An 18,912-nucleotide genomic window follows, 5' to 3' on the forward strand; every position below is an offset into this window, starting at 1 on the left:
TTGTGTCATTTATCTTAATAATCATACAAAACACGTGGACATCACGAAGTAAATTAAAGTAATTAAATGCATCAAAAAACAAACAAAAAAACAACCTCCTAAACAACCTCAACGTCCTTTCCTCGTCACGCTAGGGACGTCTGCGTGCGTCAACTGCGCCGCCTGTTGAACGGAGGACACACGGCGACCTTTCAGAAATGCATCTGACAGGTAACTTTAATTCTGTTTATAAGTTTATAACAACTTATAAAATTAAATGTTATTACGCAGATAAGACGTTTTGACCACCGGGGAAACCCTCTAGGATGGAAAACTCCTGTGTGAGTCAGTCGTGAGGTGTAAATAACATGCTGTCGTCTGCTGGCTCACGTTCACACGGAATAACCGTGCCATGCCTGCCAGCTGGGATTTCACCTGCAGGTGGGCATTTTCCCCATCAGTGAGGGATAGTGGAACATCTCTGGAGTTTGTCTTCTTGTGAATGTGTAGCCAGGTGGACAGAAAAACTTGGACATGTGAGGATTTTTCCAATCCAGGCATGGAAAACATACATGACACGAGACAAACCGCTTACTAAATACCATTTACACAAACCAGAAGCAATTTGGAGTTTGCTTTGAACTAATTTTTAATGGCGTAGTGGACCTTTTCTCACAATTTCCAGGTTTCTCAGCAGCAGAAGTCGTCATAGCCATAGTTGGGTTAACTTCAAGAGCAGTGAATGGGAGAGCAAGTCACCACAAATATATATTTTTGCATACCTGTTTGCTCAAAAAGCAAAAGATAACTCCACAATAGCATTTTCGTGACTTTTAAAAAAAGTAAAGAATTGAGAGAGACTGATAACGGCAGTCAGAAGTGAGAACGATGTCAAAGTTACCAAAAAAAACTCACAAATTAAAAAACTATATTTTTTTTTTATTTTAATTTAATGGAAATGATATATATAAAACAAAAAATATAGTTATAAAAATGCACACACATAAAAAAAAAACACAAAATAAAAAAACTTTAGAGGATTTACGATGCCGATGACTGTTAAATGCATCACCACGGTCTTGTGAAAAGGGTCCATAGTGAATATACCCACTATAAACACACAAAGGTAAGTGCTTGTCCTGTGTGATGGAGGGATGTTGAGAAAGGTGTGAGTGGATGAGGAGTGATGGACGAGGCTGGAGCTTCTAGTGCGCTGGTCAGATTTACAGCATGAGCAGCCCTCGCCTGGCGAGTTTGAGATTCCTGCACTAATTCCCACCGAATGCTTCCTAACACTGGAACGCTGCTCTTGCATTCCTGCCCGGAGCAGACGAGCCCTATATGGGCCGGACGGGAGACCCGCTGGAGACGGAATGCAACACCGCTCCGGTAAGGTCATCCATACCTTAAACACCCCCGAGGAATGAGCCCGAAACAAGCACACTTCTCACCTGTCCTGAGCAGATACACATTTTATTCTGTTTGTCAAAATTTAGCAGAGGATGCAGGTGTTTGTCTGTAAGCCACCAGGCGCACATGAGAAAATGTGTGGTTTTAAGTGCAGATTTTGCTGATGTAATTTATCAAATTAATTTAAAAAACTGACATTTTTTAATGAATTCTGATACTTAAATTTTTATTCTGAATTAACATTTATGTTCCATTCTGAATAAACTCTGAATGTTCTTTTTTTTTTTTTTTTTTTTTTTTTACATAGACCCTTCATTCAAACAAATATTTCAGTGTGTTTTTAGGATTTACACTTTTCAGTTGTATAACACATTTCCATCAAACTGACTTGAGTAATGTTTAAATTATGTATATTTTATGAATTCAGAATTCAGAAAAGTGAGGTATTTCATTGCATTATTTCGATGTATGAACATTCAAAACATCAGTTTGGTAAATGGCAAAACAAATATATTTGATTTGGTATTAATTGAGCTTTAATTAATTAATTTTTTTAATACAAAAAAACATTGAAAGACTAAATGTAACATTACTTTTGCCAGGATTTTTTTTATCTTACAATATGAAAATGCCACGCATAAGTGTCACATAATCATAAACCATTTAAATATAATGTCATAATGATTTTTTCCACACGTATTTACAGTAGACTTCTAAAATTAATGTTGCAAATGACAGTTTTACTGTAATAATTTAAACTTAGACTAATTTAAAACCCACATTGGTTTGTTTTAGTATCATTGAGATAATTTAATATCACTAATTAATATTTAGAATCAGTGTTTATGTTTATTTTATTTTTGGTTAAAGGTTTTAGTGATTTTATTATAGTTTTTGTCATGTCATTTTTTTCTATATGGTTTTTATGATTTTTTTTTTTTTTCAGTTTTAGTTATTTTAACTAACTATTTTAGTTATTTACTATTTCTTTAAAATGAGAAATATATATTGCCTTGACAACTACCTGGATTTTTTTTTTTTTTTTTGTATTTCAGTTAACATTTATTTAATTTCAAGTAGCCTAATGAAAATGTGTTTTTATGGTTTCAGTTTGATTTCATGTATTTGTTAATGGTTGTAGTTATCTATATAACCCTGTTCATTAATATGTGTTGTTTTGCCCTAAGAATTTTCTTATCAGAAGACAAAATATGAGGAATGGCGAGACTGTGAACTTTTTTTTTTTAAGACTAAATCCATGAGTGCATGCATAGGTGAGCTCTTGTGATTTGTACCAGACAGACAAAGCTCTTTTCCCCTCTTTCTGTCTGATGGGCCGTGAGTCCACACCTCCCTTCCATGTCACAGTGTGTTTTACAGTCTGCAAGTAAGACTGTTTTTCCACTCTGTGACTTTGATATGAGATTCCTGCCTGACTCAGACGGGCTCGGATTCCTATTAGGCTCTGTCAGGACATGCCTGAATGGTTGCCGTATCCCCCACTGTACTTCCACAAATATGCTACACTTCGTTGCCCAAATACCATGTTTTTAGTGAAACCTATTAGATATGGCTTGAAAAATTAGCCTAACAAAAAGTAGTTACTTTTAAATCAAATGTCTGTATTCCCTGCCACTACCACACCCCCTAACAAAAATTGGTGAGGTCCTATCAAATCTAGAAAACAGAACTGTTTTATGAGGTTCTGATATATACAAATTTAGAAAAAGTGTAAGCATGAAGGTCCACCCTCTAAACATAAGTCAATGGGGTGTAAACAGATTGTACAAAACCATATGAATGAGATGAATGAATTCAAACAATTTAACCACTAATTCACCCAAAATGTAAAAGTTATGAATTTCCATGGAATTGTTGGGAAACTAAAATTGTTATTAAAATGTTATTATTTTGATGTAATGCTAAATTACATTAAATTAAATATTATATCTTCAAAAAACGTAACATTTCATCTTTTGCATTCCAATCTGTATCTGCATTTTTTTCTTTCATTACAAAAAGAATCTTTAAAACTGTGACATCCCAGCAGTGACATGATTTAGACAAGACAAAAAAAAAAAAAATTATGCATTTAGCAGACGCTTTTATCCAAAGCGACTTACAGTACATTCAGGCTATCGATTTTTACCTATCATGTGTTCCCAGGGAATCGAACCCCCAACCTTGCGCTTGTTAACGCAATGCTCTACCACTTGAGCACTACAGGAGACAAGCAGGAAAAGAAGTAAAGATCAATCCAATTTTATGCAAATTGTTATGCAAATTGTTGACTGCATTTGTAAAATTCAACCCAGTTATGAAGAAAAAAAAATCATTTTCTTTCTTTAATTTGGGTTCAAATTAAAATGAAAAAAAGATAATTTTTACCCCAATTATTAAAAATTGCCATGCAGAGCCTTCTTACTTTCACGTCTTCATCGTCTTTTCCAGCTTCATGCAAGGACTGAATCATACATATCTATGGGAGGACAAACAGGAGTACGGAATGAATAATAAACGGTATCAAAAATAAATTAATCATACTTTTATTTTACTGGCGAGACAAATAGCTATTCTATTCCAAATCCGTTCCCTCTTAAGGATTTAATTCACTCTTACCTGGGGACAGACACCCTAACTTTACTCTGGTGTGGATGAAGACATCTAGTTTTAACAAGCTTGACAGGAGCTTTGAGCCAGCAGCATGGCAGCAGCACCAGTGGAAACTGATCTAACTGTAATCTTTGTCATGATGTATGAGTTAAAAAGAGTTATAAATAAAGACAGACTCTAGCTGAGAAGAGATTGCTATGTAAGTTTCCCTTAAAGTAGACTGTTTTATGGTGCTGTGTCAGGTTTTAACCGCCTGACGATTGGCTGAAATCCTTTGCCATTGATCATATTTTAATATTTAAGGATGTCTGACTGGAAAACATTCCAACTGCACACAAGCCCAGCTCTTAGGTATTCTACTTGAAAATAACTCCACTGAATAAGAATGGGCATTATCCTGAAAGATTTGGGAATATTTTATAAAACCAAACTATATTTTGCGTTACATTATACCTGAATGAAAGAAAGGCCTGGCTTTCTAGTAAAGCCTTGTTAATTAATTTTTTTATACTTATAAACTCAATAAAATATGTCCACTGGATAGTTAAAGTTCCATTAGGCGTTTTGAACATTAGACAGACAAAAGTGCATAGAACAGTGAAACAATTACAGCGAAGAAAGAAAACAAATGGTGGAATTCAGTTAGAAAATATATAAAATATGTCGACCCTGTTACCATTTTAACTCCTTTTTATTACAATAATTTTGTCAAAATTATAACATGTTTTCATTAAGTAAACTTAATTTAATGTCACGTAAATATCTCCTGTTTTTAATAGGGGACAAGCTTAGAATGTCAACCCTGTTACGCAGTAAATGATTATGAAAAATAAGAGATTTCAGTTTTGCCAGTATTAAATTCTCCTACTAAGAACCCTAGAGTGTCATCGTGGTTAGGAAGAAGCAGGTAATGTCTAATTGAAATATAAAACTGTCAACCCTATTACCATCATAAACCTTCATTTCAATAATTCTTTCAAAATGACATCACTATACTTTCAGGAAGTAAACACTGCAAAGTCAAGTAAATGCATTCTGTTTTACCAATAGAAGACAAATGTAGAATGTCAACCCTGTTACCATGATTTGAAATAGTAAATGATTACTAAAAATGAAAAATTTATTTTGTCAGTATTGAATGATCCTCTTAAGAACCCTGAAGTATTGTCTAACTGAACTGTAAAACTGTCAACCCTGTTAGCATTATAACTTTTTTATTAAATACTTACAACATCCTTTTAGGAAGTGAACTCTGTAAAGGCAAGTAAATGGCTCTAATGGCTTACAATGTCAACCCTGTTACCATGATTTTTAAATTAAGACATTTCTATTTATGTCAGTATTAAATTCTTTTTTATACAATAAACTTGTGAGTAGCATCATGGTTAGAACAAAAAAGGTAATATCTAACTGAAAACAGTAAAAAGTCAACCCTGTTATCTTTTTGAGGGTCTATATTAATTTAGCTTCAGATGCCATAATGCAGTTTATCAACACCAAGAGACATCCTTTGTTTTAAATACATTTTAAATAAATGCACCCTTTACATTTTAAAATGGTGAGATCCTCTTACAGTCGCCCCAAAAAAGTACTGCAAAAATGTGTGAATGCTGTTGTGTAAGAACCCATATCAAAACCATAATATCCAACCCAAATCCACTAAAAAAAAAAAAAATAATACAGAGAGACTTTTAAAGTAATATATTTCAAAAAAAGAAGCTAAATTCGTTCTGGCAAAAACAGAATATCTCCATATTCAAACATCCACTAAATATCACAATGGGTCCATTGTCTGAAAGTAACTAAGTTAATTTTGTAACTGTAAGTAACTGTTGTTTGCAAACACAAATTGGTTTGATATTTGCTACCTAATTGAAAGAATGTGTAAGTGTTATTTAAGTGTTCAAATACATTTGGGGTCTGCTGTACAAAACCTTTCACTCAAATAGCACAAGACGGCTAAGACGAGATATCAATGCAAGCCATGCACATTCACTTATTTCTCCAGCGCTGCAGGATTCATGTCTTCATAGTTAAATAAGGAATGTAGATAGCGAAAAAAAAATCACATTTTGATAAAATCCCCAAATTTATGTATCTGAAGACAGCCATTATTCTTGGAATTTCCATTCAAATAACTTCTGTCATCTATTTAGTTCTTTTTAATTATGGACCTTCCTTCCATCCTTCATGCAGTTAACCCTTGCTTTTCGGTGTTCATATTGTGTAAAATGTGTGTAAAAAATGCCAATTCCATGTGCTTAATCGGCTCAACCTCCAAGATGACTACCCTTGTCAGACATCCCACAGCTTTAAACAATTTACCCCCATTTTCCATACTCTCAGCCCATCAAGACATGGAGAAATAGCAGTGGACTTCCCAAAAATTATATAAAGTTGCCTCCAATCATAGCCATGAGACCAGGTGAGAGACTGGGAGCAGAAGGGTTATTCCGCCTCCCTCCCGTCCTGGCCGCACCCCATCATCCCCTCCGCCCCAACAGCTCTGACCCGCTTAGATGGCTATAAAAGAGACGGGGACTCTGGCGCATCTCAGCATCACCTGCGCTCCCATCCTGAAGAAGAAAAACCAGGCAAAGAAAAGAAGAACAATGCGTTCACTACTGAAGATCACCGTTCTGCTCTTTTGCGTTCAAGCAGGAGAAGGACATTGGCTTAGAACGCTACTGGGTAAGACTGGGGGTCATGACCTTTGGGGAGAGGGCGACCAAGTCTCTGTAGATTTGTTATAGGCTCACTATTGACATTTCAAATCTGTATTTTTTTTCTTGTGTACAACACAAAAGATATTTTGAAAAATGTTTTGTTTTTTTGCCCGTACAGTGGAAGTTACTGTGGTCCGAACAATATTGGACTCAACTGACTTCCATTGTGTGGACAAAAGCAGTTAAATATTCTTCAAAATATCTTCTTGAGTATTACTATTATAAATTCATTCCTCAAATCATGTGCCTTTGCTGGAAAAAGTTGTGCTTCTATTTTTCTAAGTTATTAGATGATTTTCATCTTGCAGACGATAAAACTGGCGAGCAGTTTCTACTAAAAAAAACCAGTAAAAACACTTAAATGAGGACTCGTGATTTGAGCCAGTAAGCAACCACATAACAATGTGATAAAAAAAAAACATATTAGCAACCATGTATCAATGTTCTGGCAACCTTTCACAACATTATTTGGCACAAGCAGAGAATGCAAAATTGTATTTATTTTTTGCTTTTTCAGACAAAGACTTCCGTGGTGAAGAACGAAGAGGAGGTGATGGTGAGGAAAAGGAGGGTTCAGGGAGGCAGTTGGAAAGGGCGATTCGGTTACCCCGCAGCGTTGAGTCCCCTTGTGCCTTGCACTCCATCCTGCTGCAGGTGCGAGACCTCGGTCTTGGCTACGACTCGGATGAGACAGTGCTGTTTAAGTACTGCAGCGGGACCTGTCCTCGCCTCGCCTCCAACCACGACCTCACACTTACCAACCTCCTGCAAAGCGGCGTCCTTCAATACACCGGCCATTGGCACCATCAACCCTGCTGTCGCCCCACACACCACGAAGACATAGCCTTTCTCGACAACCACCATCGCTGGCACAAAGTGGAGAAGCTCTCTGCCGCTGCATGTGTCTGTATGGGCTAGAAACGAGGGTGGCCAATAAAAATATGGCTACATAAAGACTGTCTGTTGGTTTAGAGACTGTAAAAAGTGCCTTAAAGTAAAATAAGGCTGTTTAAAGTACGTTAATTCAGGATATGTATGAACTGAAATGTATCAAGACGTATATGTTGCTTTCTTCACTGACATTGGCTAATATTGTGTTTGAGAATGTCAAAACCTTGAGTTTTGGTTAATGACAACACAATGACGTGTTTGAGTGGCCGATTCTGAGTTAAGATCGATCCAACGAATTGGCCATTTAAACCAAAAATGGAAGATATTTATGTTTATAAATTATTTATTTATTTGAAAAACATTTTTACTACCCAGTAAATTATTGTTAATCTTTATTTTTCTTCTTGAAAATATGTATAGTTCTTATTAAACATACAAAATAAAGGTGTGTGTTTGTTTTGTTATCTAACTACACTCAAATTACATTAATAAACTAGGAAAAAAAAACATAAAAAACTGTAAACAATAGCTAATAAGATATTAAAAAAAAAAAAATGAACTACATGCAATTAAAAAAACAATATATTTTATTAAATACAAATTATGAATAACAAACTCATACAAAAGTTATTCACACTTCATCTTCAATGAGTCCTGCTCATGTGTTTGATGTTCAACACGCACTACTCAGCTGTCTTCCACAGCTGGATCCTCTGGCTCCACCCCCACACCTGAACAAACCCCTCCATAGCAGATGAAAGGCGGGGCTCCGTTGGGTGTAAGGACAGTGATTGGACGACAGCTTCCCCAACAGGCAGCTCTAAAGTCAGTGAGCCCTACAAGCAGAGATTACAGGATGACAGCTTTATTGCTCATATTTAACTCAACATTTTATCATAGTGATTTTTTCTGTGAGTCATGTGACTTATTCTGCCCACCTCCACCAGATCCCAGAATTAAACATGGCCATCTTCTGAACAGCTCAGAACATGTGTGTCTTTATCAGACAGACAGCAGTCAAGCTTATAGCCTTTATTGACATGACTGGAGAACCTGTGAAGGGACCCCATAGACACACACATTATAAAATGAACATTGAAATGGCAATTGTATAGAGGACTGGAAATAATACATTAATGTGTGTATTATTTTATTGTTCCATTTAACTCTTTTTTTTTTTACTTAAATTAAACTGTTTTAGAAATGTATTTATTTTTCAGTTTTAAATATAAATTTATTTTGATATTATTTTTAACCACACTTTTCAAAATAGTTTTAAATATGCATGTTGTTAACTTTAAATATGATTTAGTTATTTTACTTTCATGTTTAATTACATTTTTAAAAATTAAATAAACATTATTTGTCCATTTAAAAAGAGATAATTTTTCTGTCATGTTTAACTACAATTTAAATAAATAGTTTTAATAATTTGAAAAATTATCAATTTACTCTCTTGTTTAACTCCGCTGTTAATTTGAAGTGTGAGTTATTAATTTTATTGTTTAACAATGTTTTTAAACATGAATTAAATACAGTTTTTTCTCAATAAAAAAATGAAATTGTAGTCTACAGAGTTTGTGCAATTAGATTTGTTTAAATTAAATGTTAAAAGTTCATATTGATCATGTTCTATTCTGTAATGTTAATAGAAATCATACACTGTCAGAATAAAAAGGTTGCATTTTATGCATGCAACAGCCTGTCACTGACAGTCCCTCATGAAAATGAACCATGGTTTTGCTAAAGTGACAGTAGTTTCACTATAGTATTTGTAGATTTACATGGTTATCACTACAGTAAACATATTTTAACCATGTATAAACAAAAATATAACCTAATATAATATATTTTACTCATAGTAATTTAATAAATACAATTCATGATAAATTAATAAAATTCATAATTAAAAGTTTAGTTTAGAAGAATCATATTGTTATCTATATCGATACTGGCCTTCAAAAGAATCGGTATCGTATAAACTGAAACTGTACGAGTCTCCATATCGCCGTCTGCGGTTTCGGGGTATATCTTGACAATAAATAATTTTTGTTTGCATAATTTGTGAGTTTACTCGGGGGGGAGTGTCATTATGTTTATTTTTTGTGGATGTTTAAATGTTACTAACTTTTTGTTTCACGCTTTTCATCATAACCAGATATCAAGTGCATTTGATGGAAAATGCATCTACATTTACACAACAAAAATATTTACAAAACCCCATTCTGCATCAGAAACCAAATATGTTGCATATGTATTTTTCTAACAAAAGGTTATTTTCGCATTCTATACCCTAAAGATACATGATACAGAGTAATAAGAGCAGCAAACAGGGCACAACATTGTGCAACAATATTTTACTTAATAAAGTCAAGAGGAAAATGGACCAGATCGCATATACAATCAAATACTGTGCAATATGAACAATCTTTTGGACAACAGATGAATTGTTGAATGACTTCCCACCCACATCATAAACATGTGACCGATTACAAGAATGTCTCTGTATGAATAAAAATAAAAAAATAAAAAAAAACAACATTTACTGTGACTGAATTATCATAAAGAATTTCTTGTACAGATTACAAAAGTTAACCGAGTTTCACCTTTTGTTACATGGCATGTTTTTCTAACAGACAAAAATAAAATGCCATATATTGTTGACTAAAGTTCAACTTTACAGTTCAATCCAAATTGTTATCTGTATCAATGACCAATAATGGCATTCTAATAAAAAAAATAATAAAAAGAATTTAGCACTCATTGTCCCAAACTGGGGATTTTTCAAAATTAGATGTTAGAGTTTTACAAACAACCCTTTAAACATAACTACACACATGCCAAACACAAGCAAAGCAAAATGGGTAAAAAACACTGGTTTAAGAAACGCAAGTTATTTCTTCTTGCCCTTGGTGGGTTTGGCCAAGAGCGCAGGGTCAATCTGATCAGGGCTCAGTCCTTTGATGGAGAACAGACGCGCAGCCCGTTCCTGCAGCGTTCCTCCACACTTCATCCCTCGTTCCATCAGCTCTTTCTTCAGCCGCTCCAGACCCAAAGCCTCCAGCTGCTCCGGACCACTCACCGACAGCAGATCCAGCAGACCCTCCACCTCAAGAGAGCGAAACACAAGTCAGTATCAGGGGTGTGTGATATTGACAAAAAAAAATAATAATAATATTTTGATATTTCCTGGGATTTTATCGACAATGATTATTAGACGATATTTTGCTGAGTGTGTTATTCTGCTGGTATCTTAAGGACTGCCGTGGACAGCTTGACTCCTAAAGTGTGTGATATTCTTGATATTCTGTGTGGTGGTCAGTTCACACTGATAGAAAATAATCTTTTCCAATAAGTTTAAACTGATTTTTTTACATTTTGTGTGCATTTTTACATTTATGAAGCCATTTTTATCCATTATCTGTTTAGTCAAATTCTTACATTTAATCAGTGAATTAGAATAATAAGACATTTGGGCTGTTACCAAGCAAATGAAATCAGTATCAACAAAATTCATCTTTGCGATGCAGAGGAAACACAGAAGATACATCTGAAGAGGCATTTACACATTGTTTAATTCTGGACATGAATGCATTTATCCTGCAGTTACAAATGCATAAATAATGTTTTGATATATTAAACATAAAACGTTGAATACCTACTACTGTTATTTGAAATTATTTAAATAATAAAAGATATTTTAAATGTGAACTTAAAACTGCCAGTAGGTGGCAGTAAGTCACAGTTAATAAGTGAGTCACTGTGATTGAACCGAATCATTTAAACGGTTGATTCATTCAGGAACGAAACACCGTCGTGTTGCTCAGAGACGCAAAACAGTGCTGCGGCTTTGTTTGGAATTATTTTAGTTGGCGAAATAGCACAAAAACAGGCAAAATGGTGTCTAAAACATAAGTCTCTTAATTAACTACTTGTTTTTTTTTTGAACCGTTGTAAAATATCAATATCACATTTGTAATCATGGTAATTTTTTGGGGGAAAAAAAAAACGGCACTCTTTGTGTGAAACTGATTAACTATACAAGTGGTATAAATCAGAGCCAATCCTCCCTATACACAAAATACGCAAGCTGCGTAGGGCCCCCGCAACACCAGGGGGCCCCCTTGCTCTCAAACGTGATGTAATTTTAGTTTCGTTTTTGACTTTTGCCAGCAGTTATGAAAACATGAATGATCATTTCTTTTAATGCGGTGCGCTGTCACCCCTTTCTATTTAAAAAAAAAAAAAACAAAAAAAAAAAATACAAGTCAAATCATGTAATGTAAACGTCGAACAGTCTCTTGCTCGAGACTTAAAAAAAACAAGTTGAAAGCGTAACGAGCTGCGGAAGAGACCGTTTCTCAACCGCTTTCCGCAAGCGCAATTCGAGACGGAGTGAAACACAGACAAATGCGTTTCATTCATTCATTCATAACCACTCATACTCCACTCCAAAGACCCCTCCCCCCCGACACAGTTCTGCATAGGGCCCCAGAAGTCTAGGATCTGCCCCCATGTCTTGAATTAGTGATCATTCTAAATGCATCTTATTATACTGAATCTTGCAGTAAAAACGCACTCTAAATGCATACTCGCACTAATCTAAACTTCACATAATGTTAGTGTGTACTCTGTAGGGCTGTTTTGAATGGATTCTCACAAAATACTCGATAATGTCACATCACACATCGTTAAAACAACAATTACGATATTATCGCAGACGATATATAAATCGCACACTTGTCAGTCAGTCAGCCAATATTACCAAAAAACATTTCCAGCATGAAAATCCCCTTCAGAAGCAGGGCATCTCACCTCTTCCTGTGCCTGACTGCTCCCGGCTGGGCCGCTTGGTGCTTCTGTGGGATCAACCTGCGCTTTATCCTCATCGATGCTGCTGGTTCGGCTGGTTTCAGCTGTATACTCCTTTTGCACCTCCTCCTCCACCTGTGTTGGGGAGCTCGATGCAGGACACTGGGAGGATTTATCCTCTTCGATGCTACTATTTTGGTTGGTTTCAGCGGTACACTCCTTCTGCACCTCCTCCTCCACCTGTGTTGGAGAGCTCAGTGTGGGATTTTGGGAGGATTTATCCTCTTCGCTGGTGGCGTTTTGGCTGGTTTCTGCTGTACACTCCTTCTGCACCTCCTCCTCCACCTGTCTTGGGGAGCTCGGTGCGGGACTCTGGGAGGAGGAGCTGCTGGAGCTGCTAGGCTGCTGCTCCTGAGGGTCTGTCCTGTCACTCCCCCTGGTGGCAGAAGGTGGAACAGCCGGTTTGGGAACATCTGAACTGCGTGAAGCCCCAGAGGTGGACGGAGAAGCCTCGCTGTCGCTGTCATCACTTCCTTCACCCGAGCTGCCCATCTCCTCCAGTCCTCCAAGGCCGGTCCTAGTGGATTAAACGAATTTGTGATAAAATTTAGTGATTCTAGTCGGCAAGATTAGCATTTTCTTTGACACAGGTAAATCAGCTCACCAGAAACATTTCTTCTTTGCTTTCTTTTCACTGCTAGCTGGCGTCGGACGCTTGCGACTCGGCCCCTCGTCCGCTTTGACAAGACCACTAGAAGAAGCCTGCATGCCTGCAAGAACATACAACTTTTAACTTTACTGTCAAGAATAATTAGGTTCGGGCAGCATACTTGAATATTTACAATATGCAATATTAATGGGGGTGTCAAATCAATTAATATCAAATCAATAAAATCAAAATCAATTAATCACAATTAATTGCATCCTAAATAAAAGCCTGTGTTTACATAATATAGGTGTGTGTACTGTGTATATTAGTGTCTATATAAATACACACACACATAGATACATGTATATACTTAAATATTTTTATTTCTTTGATAAATCATATATAAATATGAATAAATATATATTCAAACAAATATATAATATATACTCACACATATATTATTTAAGCACAGACCATTATTTTATGCAGTTAAATCATGATTAATTGATTTGACAGCCCTATTTCAGCCATAATAATAATAATAATAATAATAATAATAATAATTATACATTATAATTATAAATACTTAATATATAAATTTTAATTGTATATAATATTGTTATAATAATAATAATACTAATATTATATTGAATATATAATTTACATATTGTTAAAGTTAATTTTATATAACACCTTTCTAGGAAATAGAGATCACTTTCAGAATTGAAATATTATTTATTATTATTAAGTATTATTATTGTTGTTTGGCTATAAAACCAAGCAATGTGAAATTACTTGAACTTGTGAGTATGAGAATGTTAAATATAGGAAATATTTTAGTTTAATGGAGTCTCTAATTTTAATCGGAGTACAAAAAAAAAATTCTGATTCAAAATATGATTCAAGGGAAATTAGGTGGTGTATTTAAATGATTATTTTTTTTAACAAGTCTTCAAAAGACCTTGGGATAATGGTGCAGTGGTTTAACTTTCACTCACTAGGATGAAACTATGTGTGTAAATAATCCCATTTATGGCCATTTATCTTTCTCCTCTGTGTAAATGTACTCTAGCACTACTGTATGACAGTAGATGTGTGTAATTTTTACACACAAAATGAATTCAAGTAACCTTTCAGCACAGAGTCCTCCAGTCTCTCCGAGAGGTCGTGGCACTGCTGTTCATAATCAGTGTCTGTGAAATAATGTTTGGGCTCGGCCAGTTTCCTCTGAATCCGCTCCAGGCGACGCTGCTCCTTCTCTGCCTCTCGATCCGCCTGCTTTTTCAGCCACTCTGCCATTCTACAAACACGCATACAAATCAGTTATTCACACAATAAGACGACCTAACGCTGGAGCAGAAAACACCAGACCCATAAAAAAATCCAGTCAGTTAATAAGTAAATGCTAAACGGATTCGGTGATCATCAGCAGTAACTTACTCTTTCTCATGATTGACGTCCCTCAGTCTCCTTCCACTCAGATCTCTGCAGGCCTCACGGTTAGTGGTCTTCTCGATCTGTGCCCCGAGGGCCCTCAACATAGAGCCAAATCCTACAAAACACACGAGTTTAAAACATCTTAAAGGAGCAAAACCTTTATTAATAACCTTCAAATGCTCAAAACTTCAGATAAATTCTATAAATTAAAAACAAACCCTAATGGAACTCTTATCGTGATTTTATATATATATATATATATATATATATATATATATATATATATATATATATACACACGTTTAATAAGATCCTAACTGGTGTGTTCACCTCCTTTGCCTCCACACAACCGAGGCTCCACACGGTACACGACTCCAGCCCGAAGCGGGTCACTCCTGCGAGACACGCGCCCATTGCTCTTCACATAGAAATCCGCGGAGGAGCCACCCTGAGAGAAAATAACACCACGATAATCACCATCGACATCAAACCGAACCGCCAGCCGCGAGAGTCAGAGCACAATGCTCAGATTTCACATCTCGTTTGGCTAACTGTTACTGTAATCAATGATCGCTCACCTCTTTAACGGCAAAATGATCGATGAGATCGCTCACAGTCGAGCCCGGGGGGACAGTAAGGGTAGTAAACCTCACATTTGGTGAAACGACACAGAGCTCCATGTTTTCTTCTCCTCGGTTCTCTCAACTACGGAAGCCGAGAGAACAGATCTTGTTAAAAAAAGCGTTCTTCTTCTTCTTCTTCTGGCTTTTTATGGCGGTTGGCAAACAAACAAAAAGGTGCATTCCCGCCACCTACTGAGCTGGAAAGAAGACTAATCATTGACTTCTGAATCCTATCAAACAGATGCACCTTTCTTAAATATTTAATTACTGCTTTGTATACTCTACAGCTTTCCAATCCATTATTCAGCAGTGTAATATTTCCTATACCCTTTTCTTTTAACTCTTCCACCAGGATTATCCTTTCATTTTGATACACAGTGCAATATATTAATACATGAGCTACAGTGTCTGCTAATCCACATAGACAGCAATTCCCAGACTCGTGTTTGTTCATTCTATACAGGGTATAATTAAGAGCTTTACGTCCGGTAATGACTGTGTCTTCTCTTCTATACTGCCACGACTTCCTCTTTCACCACCAATTTTATTTTGTAATCTGATAAAGATGTCTTCCTCTTTCCTCCTCATTCCACTGTATTTGCTGTTTGCCTTTTATAGCTGTTCTAATTATTGCAGCCTTAACTTCTTCTTTACAAAGTGGAGTATTCAGTTCTATAGAAGATGATTTCAGCGCCTCCTTTGCTAGATGATCCACTTCCTCATTTCCATCTACTCCCACGTGCGCTGGAACCCACAGGAAACAAATCTGGCTTCCTAATGTATTTACTTAAAATAAGGGTCTCCCACTAATCAGACGATAATGACAATACTGAGGAAGAATCTGAGCACATTCACTGGTGGAGAATCCTCCATCCACCTGGTAGCTAACTATATTGCAGCCATCTCTGTTGTGATCAGATACCCTTTTACCAATCTTAACTTGATGATGTGGGATATATGCTGCTGCTGAAGCTCGACCTGTTTCTGGATCTTCAGATCCATCAGTGTAAACTGTAATAACTGAACTATAATTCTGCATAACCATTGCATCTTTAGTTATTACCCTATTTTTATCATTAATCATTTTAATAACACTTTTTTAATTGGTTGAGTATCATTATGTCCCTTTACTGATATCCGGTAATTCAACTTTACTCTCCTGATATCAAGAGGCATTTCATTCATTTCTACCTGTAAGGCAGGGATAGGAGAAGACCTGATAGCACCACATCATATTTGCAACACCTGTGACTGAATCCTTTCTACTTTATCCAGCAATGTTTTGGACGCAGACCCATATACTATTCATCCATAATCTATGGTTGACCTAATTAGTGCACAATATAATTCTCTTCAGTGAATGATGTCTGCCCCCCCAATTCATCCATCTTAAAATATTAATACCTTTATTGCATTTATCAACCATTTTTTTGTATATGAATACCAAATGTCATTTTAGTATCCAGGCAAACGTTAACACATTCACCTGTTCTAAAGGTTTGCCATATAGCTGTAATTTTATACTGTAACATTCTCTCTTTTTTAAAAAACAGATGATCTGTGTTTCTGACACTGATAATCGCAATCCCCACTTATCTGTCCATTCCTCCACTTCATTAATTGCACACTGCATGCATGCTTTTAACCACATGCAAAACATTGCATCATCTGCAAAGAGAGACTTTTTAACTCCGGCAACGACCTGGGAAAAAAATGTCATTAATCATTATATTAAATAGGACAGGGCTACACACACTTCCCTGAGGAGTAGTGTTTTCTGTATAATATGTTTTGGAGAATGACAAACCCACCCTGACTTGAATAGATCTATTGAAAAGGAAACTATGAATCCAGTTAAACATTCTTCCACCAATACCCATCTAATCCAATTTAATTAGAAGTACCTCTTTCCAAATCATGTCATAGGCTTTCTCCACATAGAAAAATACTCCTCTAATAAAACTTCCTTATTGACCTGCGCCTTCCTTACATCAGACTCCAGACATACTGTAGAACCGCATCCATAGTGCTTCGACCTTTCCGAAACCCACTCTTGAAAGGAGAAAAATATCCTTTATTTTCCAGAACATGATTCAGTCTAAATATAATTATTCTGTCCATAACTTTACACAGATTAGACGTTAGGGCTCTAGGCCTTTAACTAGACACTAATGAAGGGTCCTTTCCAGGTTTTGCAATTGGAATAACAATCCCATGTTTCCAAATTGTCAGTAATATCCCTTTATCCCAGATTCTATTAAAAAACCTTAACAACTTGTCAAATCCTACATTCATGCTAGCAAATTAAGAAACTGAGCAATATATCCAAGCTATTTTATCCTAAAAGATTTACAAAAATTAAACCGGTAAACCCATGCTGCATTTTTATTTATTTTGTTAAAGGAAGCAATATATATTTTGTCCATTTGTAATATTTTATTATTAGCAGTAGCATAGTATTATATTTTTGCCTATGAATTATTTATTTATTTATTGCATAGAGTAATGAGCACCACAAATCCAAAACCACTGGAAAATCTTTGTAATCACAAATTAACCATGGTTTTGCTACACTGACCATAGTTTAACCAAGGTATTTGTAGTAAATCTGTGGTTATACAAATGGTAATCAATACGCCAAAAACCATGGTTACTCCACACACTATAATAAAATCAGGGGGCACGTTTCCAGTGAAAATCCCACATTTTCCCGCAGCCTTTTATTTTGAAATGTTCCCAGCATGCTCTGCTGTGCATATGACGTATCAACATGGCGTCGCTCTGCAAGGTGATGTACAACGTGAGCTCCAGATCATCTTTACTACCAAAACACTGTGTTTTTACCACGCTCAGATCATGCAGCTCCGATGCGAGCGGGGGAGATGGTAAATCAGCCGAGAGGGTGAAGAGCGGGTTCGCAGCCGCATATGAGCAGCATTCGGGTCTGCGGCAGAGCGGCGACCAGAGCTCCGGGGACGAGACCTCCTTCGCGTCGCTCCTGCGGCGCTCCGCGCTCTCGCAGATGGGTCCGGCCAAAGACAAGATCATCGTCGGGAAGATCTTTCACATCGTCAATGACGATCTGTATGTCGATTTCGGCGGAAAGTTCCACTGCGTGTGCAAGAGGCCCCCCGCGGACGGGCAGAAGTACCAGCGCGGCAGCAGGGTGAGGCTGAGGCTGGAGGAGGTGGAGATGACCTCGCGGTTCCTGGGAGCCACCGTCGATACGACGCTGCTGGAGGCGGACGCCACTCTGCTGGGACTCATAGAGAGCAAAGACAGCAAGACGAAGGAGTAGTTGCCATTGAGAACTCAGACTCGACTATATGTGTGAACGAATGGACTCTCTTGTGTAAGAGATATATAAAATTTAATATTGCACTTCCACGGATTTTGATTCTTGTTTGTTTTTGTCTATCCATGTATAATTTCCTCTCTTGCTCGCTCCATAAATTATGTGTGTATATATATAAAAAAAAAAAATAGGGAACATTACATATACATGGGAAATATATGTATTTATGCACATCTCACACACACTATGGAAGCTCATTACCGCCATGGGTTAAAAAAAAATACTAAATGAAAACTTAAAAAAGAAAAAAGTCAGTATTAAATTCAGAATTATGACTTTCTCGCAATTCAGACTTTTTTTCCGGAATTCTGAGCTTACATCTCAAAATTCTGTTTAGTTCCATCATGTGGTTCCACGATGGAATTAAAAATAAAAAAGGTAATTGCGAGTTTATATCTCACAATTCTGAGTTTATTT

General features: G+C 36.3%; 3 protein-coding genes, 1 long non-coding RNA gene and 1 pseudogene across 4 annotated transcripts; 2 read left to right on the forward strand and 3 right to left on the reverse strand.

Moving 5' to 3' along the window:
- The window catches only part of LOC109106266, a 7,193-nt pseudogene extending 7,144 nt beyond the window's left edge, over positions 1–49 (reverse strand).
- A 2,460-nt stretch (positions 50–2,509) lies between these two features.
- On the forward strand, positions 2,510–8,023 carry LOC109106267 (persephin-like). The gene is made up of 2 exons (XM_042749748.1): positions 2,510–6,693; positions 7,246–8,023. The coding sequence occupies exons 1-2, from the start codon at positions 6,522–6,524 to the stop codon at positions 7,644–7,646; spliced, it is 573 nt and encodes a 190-aa protein (XP_042605682.1). The 5' UTR covers positions 2,510–6,521; the 3' UTR covers positions 7,647–8,023.
- A 165-nt stretch (positions 8,024–8,188) lies between these two features.
- On the reverse strand, positions 8,189–8,824 carry LOC122141701. The gene is made up of 2 exons (XR_006158018.1): positions 8,558–8,824; positions 8,189–8,455 (listed from the first exon to the last, which is right to left on the reverse strand). It is a non-coding gene; the product is annotated as an uncharacterized LOC122141701 (long non-coding RNA).
- Positions 8,825–9,961: 1,137 nt separating this feature from the next.
- Positions 9,962–15,259, reverse strand: LOC109106268 (replication stress response regulator SDE2-like). The gene is made up of 7 exons (XM_019119652.2): positions 15,096–15,259; positions 14,848–14,965; positions 14,521–14,632; positions 14,211–14,380; positions 13,096–13,201; positions 12,435–13,008; positions 9,962–10,728 (listed from the first exon to the last, which is right to left on the reverse strand). Exons 1-7 carry the CDS (start codon positions 15,195–15,197, stop codon positions 10,513–10,515), a joined length of 1,398 nt encoding a protein of 465 aa, XP_018975197.2. The 5' UTR covers positions 15,198–15,259; the 3' UTR covers positions 9,962–10,512.
- A 2,614-nt stretch (positions 15,260–17,873) lies between these two features.
- LOC109106272 (28S ribosomal protein S28, mitochondrial-like) lies at positions 17,874–18,531 on the forward strand. The gene has a single exon (XM_042749668.1). It carries the CDS (start codon positions 17,911–17,913, stop codon positions 18,436–18,438), a length of 528 nt encoding a protein of 175 aa, XP_042605602.1. The 5' UTR covers positions 17,874–17,910; the 3' UTR covers positions 18,439–18,531.
- The last annotated feature ends 381 nt before the right edge of the window (positions 18,532–18,912 follow it).

This window comes from Cyprinus carpio, chromosome B22 (genome assembly GCF_018340385.1).
Source record: "Cyprinus carpio isolate SPL01 chromosome B22, ASM1834038v1, whole genome shotgun sequence".
Lineage (NCBI taxonomy): Eukaryota > Metazoa > Chordata > Actinopteri > Cypriniformes > Cyprinidae > Cyprinus > Cyprinus carpio.

Excerpts from the sequence above, each read along its gene's own strand:
- LOC109106267 (XM_042749748.1), top strand. The coding sequence starts at position 6,522 with ATGGCTATAAAAGAGACGGGGACTCTGGCGCATCTCAGCATCACCTGC. Across the intron at positions 6,694-7,245 it reads TTGGCTTAGAACGCTACTGG|ACAAAGACTTCCGTGGTGAA; the intron begins GTAAGACTGGGG and ends TTGCTTTTTCAG.
- LOC109106268 (XM_019119652.2), bottom strand. The coding sequence starts at position 15,197 with ATGGAGCTCTGTGTCGTTTCACCAAATGTGAGGTTTACTACCCTTACT. Across the intron at positions 14,381-14,520 it reads GACGTCAATCATGAGAAAGA|AATGGCAGAGTGGCTGAAAA; the intron begins GTAAGTTACTGC and ends GCGTGTTTGTAG. Across the intron at positions 10,729-12,434 it reads GCAGTCAGGCACAGGAAGAG|GTGGAGGGTCTGCTGGATCT; the intron begins GTGAGATGCCCT and ends CGCTCTCTTGAG.
- LOC109106272 (XM_042749668.1), top strand. The coding sequence starts at position 17,911 with ATGGCGTCGCTCTGCAAGGTGATGTACAACGTGAGCTCCAGATCATCT.